The sequence below is a fragment of the Fulmarus glacialis genome, unplaced genomic scaffold (assembly GCF_000690835.1).
Source record: "Fulmarus glacialis isolate BGI_N327 unplaced genomic scaffold, ASM69083v1 scaffold22465, whole genome shotgun sequence".
Lineage (NCBI taxonomy): Eukaryota > Metazoa > Chordata > Aves > Procellariiformes > Procellariidae > Fulmarus > Fulmarus glacialis.
In genome coordinates this window covers 1-6891 of record NW_009215227.1, presented here as the reverse complement: position 1 = coordinate 6891, position 6891 = coordinate 1, and the positions used below count along the sequence as shown (strand labels likewise).

Below are 6891 nucleotides of genomic sequence, written 5' to 3'. Positions count from 1 at the left end.
TGTCATTTGAGATGCGGAGGCAGCCGTCCCCGTGCCAGGGATGGGCTGAGACTGGGCTAAATACGTGATGGGCTGAATGGCATTTGAGCCCTGTGATTCCCGTTAGAGTCAGGGAAAATTGCAATGCTATAATACACAACGTTTTAAGCACTTACGGTGGAAAGTAATAATCCTCGTTCACGGTCATGCTCCTCATCGTGCATGAACACCGGGCATGTGAGGGTCCGGTCCCCCCCGTCAGCTGTTTGGGTGCTGGTCCTTGGTGCTTGGGGAAGGACATGACCATGACAACGTACGGGCATCACGTACGCAGGCAGCGCTGCCAACCCACGCACATGCCTCTGCCCTTGCTCCTGGGGACTCTCCAATTAAAGGAAGCAGCTGGCATGCTGGTTGTCTTTGGAAAATTCCTGGTCCCCAACCCTCCCTTTCCTTCCTGCCCACAAAAAGCATTTCCAACCTTGCCGTTGTCTTAAAAAGTGAGACCTAAATCCCTCGTCATAAACAAGCCAGGAGCTCCGGGTCCAAGGCGGGGGTCTTTGCTGGGTCACTTGCGGCACAGCAGAGCCTGGGGGGATGGAGGACGAAGGAACATGATGTTCAGAGGAGACAGGTTTCAAGCCAAGCCTTGAGAGGAGGGATCATTAGAAAAGACTGTGGCTGTTTTCTCAGACTAATGGTGTTTACTGGGCCTCAAATCAGAGTGCGATCAGCGTGAGAGGCCACTAAAACACGAGGAGGCAGCTGTCCTGCTAAGCGCCAGCTCTCAGGAAGGCTGGACCACCTCGGGCTGGCACAGATGGTGGCCAAGCCTGTATGGTAACACACGGGTTAATCTCATTCTGGTTTGGTTTTCCCCTTTTTTGTCCAGGCGTTGTTTCTGTGCACCTCAAAAAGGACAGCCTCGGCAACCTGACCCTGATCGCCAGCCCTGGCCTGCAGACGGAGAGCTGCGGCCGGCTGGATAACGCCATCGGCGATTCCTCGGTGACGATATGGCACAAACGCAAGTGGGCTGCCAGCACCGGCACCGGCAGCGAGCACACGCTCGTGAAGTGGAGTCACACGCAGCTCACCAAGACCTTCAAAGACAGGTGAGGGTCTGCTGCTCCCTGCAAACCTCCTCCTGGTCCTCGCCTGCCGCTTCGGGTAGGGTCTAACCAGGATGGTTTTGGTGACACAACTCCTGGTTTAAGGCAAAGTGAAAAAAAGCAATGCCCAGCCAAGGTGAAGAAAAGCAAAGCCCAGCTTGGTGGCTTCATGGTTCATCACTTCCCCGGCTTGTGGATGGAATGGGGCAGATTTGGCTCTCGCTGAGATGCTGTTGCTCAAATATGTGCCTCAAACTCTGCTTTAAACCGCTTTCCTTGGAGCACGCTCCAAAAGGAGGAGAGGCCCCATGAGAACAGCCACCAAAGCACACAGCACGTAATGCCCTTCTGCTGGTAACCAGCCAGAAGTAGCAGCTTTGAGGTGGTTCGATCCTGTCCTCGTCCCAGGGGAGAGCTGTCTCTGAAAGGCATTGCGGTGCTTGCAAGCACACCGCGACCTTAGGGCTTGCAGAAGCTTTCCGCAAGACATCTTTCATCTCAAACTGGTTCAGAAAAGACCTAGGTCAGCTATGACTGAAGGGTGCAATATTGCTACTGTGAAACCGCTGCCCCTGGCGTGATGGGAGTTATGGTTTTCGGATGAGGGAGATCAAGGAATGACTCTCCAAGGAGAATAAATCTCCTCATCGCTCCCCCCTTCTCCTCCTCGAAGCCTACCCCTCTAAATTGGGAATCATTCCTATTGTTGGACAATTTGCCTGTGTTGTGCCCGTTAGGCAAACAAATAGAGATTCCTGGTCACTGGCGCTATGAATGGCACTTTTCATAGGAGCCAAGCACACTTTGAAATTATAATGAAAGAAAATATTGGCACCCAGCAATAGCTGGCTTTCTGAAAATTACTTTTACGGAGTAACAAAGGATCTCCGCAGGTTGGATGTGATGAATATGTTTCCTTTGAGAGTCCCTGAAAATTTACCTTATCAAGTTTGAGGCTCTACAAAGGCGGAGGGGAGGGAATATTCTCTTCTGGAGCTTATAAACCAAACGTGTTCTTTTGTGTGTTTTGTCTAGCTGCCCGGGGAAGATGCTATTGAGGACAGACCTTCAGTACCGCACAGATTCACTTTTGGAAGATGCAAACAGAAACCAGCCAGAAAGAAACAGCTACAACCCCTGGGGACTGCACTGTCACAGGCAGCACCTGAACCGCATGTCCTCCAAGCATAATGAGAACAAACTTCATCGTATCCTTTTTCCTCTCTCCCCTCCGGCATGGTCTTGGCTACAAATAACAGCTCGTAATCACTGTATGTTTTATTGCAGGAGGTATGCATCCCTCCTGTGCCCTGTCCCTGGGAAAGTACAGAATATGCAGAATATAGTTGCTCTGTTATCTTCTCCCACTGTTCCGTTGGACTAGATGATCACTGTAGGTCCCTTCCAACTGGAATATTCTATTCTAAAAAAAAAACAAGAAAAAGAAAAAAAACACTTCCCATAAAAGGTATTCAGCATAAATCAAGGATCCCCTTGGCATATGTTTAAAACACAACTACATAGGAATTAGCAGCTGCCTCACCATTTATTTTCCTATTACACTTCATTACCCACCAGTCATGTGAGTAATACAGTTTAACAGCTTCCCCCACACCCACCGCAGTGAGTACAGCAGGCAGGCAAGGTGTCGGATTGAGAGCCCAGGGCTATCGTGTCACTCGAGAATGGAGCTGTTGGTGCTTTAATTGGTAGGACTGTACTACAGTAAATTAACTGAAATTGGCAGCAAGGGGCCTATAGCGATGACATGTTGGTAAAATTGGCTCAGAAAGACTCATTACAGTTGTGAGCTATTATGAAGAGCATCAGCAGTTGCTCTGATTTAAGAGCTCTTTCAATTAGAATTTAAAAGTATTGGGTTTCCCTTAACTCGTGTTCAGAGTTTCTATTGCTTGAAAATGTGGTGTCAAAATACAACTACCCCTGCATCCTGGACTTAAAGATGGGAACCCGGCAGCATGGCGATGATGCCTCGGAGGAGAAGAAAGCCCGGCAGATCAAGAAGTGTGAACAAAGCACCTCTGCGTCTCTGGGCGTTCGCGTCTGTGGGATGCAGGTAAGACGGAGCCTCCGTCCTTTTGGTGTTTCCCCAAAACCACGGCTTGAAACCAAGCTGGAAATCTAACGGGACTCTTTATTGGTGTGAATTGAAGCAGTTTCATTCCCGTCTCCCTCCAAATACAGGCTGAAAGAAAGGGCCACTCGGCTGTGTGTCCTCTCCTCAAACAGGGAAGAGTATACAAAATGGCACATACAGATCCCAGATCTTGCCCAGATCCCCTCTTTGCCTTCTGGAGATTTGCCCGCTTTCGCAAGCGGTGGCTGTGTAAGCACCACCCCGCACCACTGCCACCAGTATGAGCAGCTGGAACCAGTTTACCCCAGCTGAGAATCTGCCTGTACATGAACACAGATTCCCCTCTCATGCTCAGTTCTTGGCTGCTGCACAAAAAAGAAAGACAAAAAAGCATCCCTTGCCCCGCTCGTGCCTTCGCAGAGCTGTCTCATCCTGTCGCCGCAAGAGCAAGGGGTTTGTTTTGTGCTAAATATTACGGTTCCTCTTGCTCAAATCGCTGCCCTTCCTCCTAGAAACCGAAACCACGCATTTGTTTCACTCACACTTCTCAAGCAGGTTTCAAAATGTTGTTCTGCTGTGCCTGAAGGATAATTATGACAATGATGATTATAAAGCACATATATAGCAGCGTAAACACTCGGTGTCAAAAGCTGTGTCCCTTTCTGGTCTCTGGCATCCTTCTGTTGAGCAGATTATCCTTTAAATTACAGCTGGCATGTGAGTTAATTCTAAATTCACTCCCTCATTTCTTACTCAGTGTTACCAGAGCCTCACATACAAATTTCTGTCTACATCTTGTCTCTGTGTTTAAGAAAGCAAGATTATTGCTACCCGTGCATTACGTATTGCGAGAAGGTACAAAGCTGGGGTATTCCTGCACCGCAAAAAACTCCTACCATAGCCAGAGGGAAAATGCGTAAATCACTAGTGACACAGCTACGACTTACAGCTCTTTGGGTTTCACAGAGGGGTAATTTATAGCAGTACAACAAGAATCTGCACTAGTGGTTTAAATTGAATAGTTTAAATCTCCAGAAAAGACAGGAGGTGGGATTCAGCGAGAAGCCTGCAGTACATTGCCAGCATTGCTAGATATTGCTAGACTGCAGAGGATTTCTGTCGCATTTCTTAGCTTGGGTCTGAACTTTTTTAGATGAGGGTGAAATCTAGAGCTTTGGGAAAACTGAACAACTGAATCTGGACTGCTGCTCTCTTTCCTCAAGGTTTACCAAGCAGACACTGGCCATTTTCTCTGCAAAGATAAGTATTACGGCAGGAAACTCTCACCGGAGGGATTCAGGCAAACTTTGCGCCAGTTCCTGTGCAACGGTAACCACCTCCGAATGGATCTCCTGGAGCCCATCATCCTGCGGCTAAAAGCTCTGCTTTCTGTCATTAGGAAGCAAAGCTCTTACAGGTTCTACTCCAGCTCACTTCTCATCATTTATGATGGACAGGAGCACAAGGAGAACACGGCAGCCTTGGATAATCACCTTCACTTCCAAAAAACAAACTGCACCACGTCACACGGCACTAATCACGCCAGAGTTGACGTCCGGATGATAGACTTTGCCCACACCACTTTTAAAGGCTCCAAATGCAATCACACCACTTACGACGGGCCAGACCACGGCTATATTTTTGGCCTAGAGAATCTCATCAAAATCCTTCAGAATATCTCAGAAGGAAAATGACAAATGCTGTGAAATAGCCTGGATTTACTAGTGACCGATAGCCCTGAAAAGTACCGCATTGGGTCAGCTGTATGGGACCCTCGCAGCTGCTGGATGTCACGTGCACGGTTTGGAATGAGAGCATGGACAGCTTGCTAGGAAAGTGCAAAAAAACGCTACGTGCCATTACTGAACTCAAGCGTAAAAAGCAAAGAGCTGAAAGAATCTGTTCTGTCTGCAATCAATCAGAAGATTTATTTTCCTCTCTTGTTTTACTGCTGTCCTTGATTTATTTGTGAGCCAAAAGAAAGCATTACTTGAAAGAGTCTTAATGATAAAATAGGACCTGCTCACCTCTACACTCACAAAGCCAAGCGGGCTAAGGAGATATTGTGCATTTGAGTGAGACTATTAAAATGAGCTGGCAGGTCTGAACAGATTGCAGCATTACTTTCATCTCATGCTCAACGCTACAGGCTGAACGCAGAGACACAAGTGGGAGAGAAAAAAGCATACCCTGACATTCACGCTCCGCACAGCCAGCGCTGCGAGACGGTCGGGTGTTGAAACACAGACGTACCAGATGCTGCAGAGGTTCTGTGCTGCTTAAAGTGTAAAAGCAGTGGGACCTCAGACCAAGAATCGGACCTTGCAAAGGTTTAATATCCCTGCGGGATTATAATAGGGCATGTTTCAGAATCTTTCTAAGCAAGGGGCTCCGTAGGAGCTGGAAGTATGGGAATGCGATGATTCTGTCAGGTATCAGTCACAAAAAACATTCACATCAAGGTATTTTTGCTTAAAAAAAGAAAAAAAAAAAGAAAAAAAAGTGTGAGATTGAGTCAGGGAGTAGACATTAAAGGTCACCTAGAAATTCTTTGATACAAATATTGTGTGTGTGTTTGGAAGAGACAATAACAAAAGACTCAAAATAATGTTTACAGCTTTTGTGGACAGATTTTATTATTACGGAGCAAACATAATTCCTTCCTGCATGGTGTGGGAAACCTAAAAGAGAAATCCTTACACAAGGAATAGAGCTACAGAACCCCGTTACTGGGGAGTGGGGATATAAATAAAATTGTCTAAGTAACTCTCACCTGTTGTCCATCTCTTTTTCACTTCCACAGCATCCTTAAGTTACGTTAGCTTTTGTTTAGGGCTGTATGTTTTGAAGAGAGCCATTTATTTCCACAAGTTTAAACACCAGATCTCAAGGGAGACCCCTTCACTTGTATTTTACTGCATACAGCTGGTGAATTGCTACAATTTATAGCTGGAAAATTTAAGTCATCTGGCCCAGTTGCGTATTTTACTTGGCCTAAAGTCCACCTGGGAAGACCTCATTATTTACCGGATATTGTTCACAGTGTTGCATATTTCTTGCCCACAAACTCAGACGACTATAAAAAAAAGCCACAAACATTGCTTCAGTAGTGAAGGGATTGAGTCATCAATTGTCTTGGCTCGACGCGTGCACCATGGTCCTGTGATCAGTGCTAATTGTGGCTGGTAACAGCTCTGCTGATGAGGTTTATACAGACCCACCTCAGCATCTGCATGACTGCTGAGCGCCCACCGGGACGTCAGGTCTGAAAGCTGGGAAGGATGAAGAAGGGTCTAAGCATGACAGCAGCAGCTGAGCACGTGCCAGACCCCCTCGTCAGCAAAGCAAAACACTCCCTGTGGCTGCACGCCTCACCGGCCATTGCTCCTGGAAAGAAAATGGCAACCTGTTGCTTGCCTAATGATAGAAGGCATCCCGCTCCCTCCCTTTCCAACCCTTATATACGAGCACATAATTATCAACTATTTAACCATTTGCCTGCCAAGAGAAGGAGCTCTGAGCCAGCGTACAACCTCATATACTCCACATAGAGAAGAGGAAAAACAGGCAAGACTTTCTAGGTTTTAAAACGGCCAGAAGCCAAGCATTAAGGTAGCCTTTACGTGCTGCGCTGCTGGCTGCCTGGCCCGGGTATTTGCAGCACCGCAGGAGCAAGATCCCTTTGCCAGCAGCACAAAGCAC

The 6891-nt window shown here is 47.3% G+C and overlaps 1 protein-coding gene across 1 annotated transcript in view; it reads left to right on the top strand.

Annotated features, from left to right (window-relative positions):
• The window catches only part of IP6K3 (inositol hexakisphosphate kinase 3), a 9707-nt gene extending 4509 nt beyond the window's left edge, over nucleotides 1–5198 (top strand). Inside the window, exons 2-5 of the mRNA XM_009578875.1 lie at nucleotides 872–1094; nucleotides 2127–2299; nucleotides 2993–3168; nucleotides 4413–5198. Of these exons, the coding sequence (XP_009577170.1) occupies nucleotides 872–1094; nucleotides 2127–2299; nucleotides 2993–3168; nucleotides 4413–4883 (1043 nt within the window). The 3' untranslated portion in view covers nucleotides 4884–5198. The remainder of the gene's footprint in view (nucleotides 1–871; nucleotides 1095–2126; nucleotides 2300–2992; nucleotides 3169–4412) is intronic.
• The last annotated feature ends 1693 nt before the right edge of the window (nucleotides 5199–6891 follow it).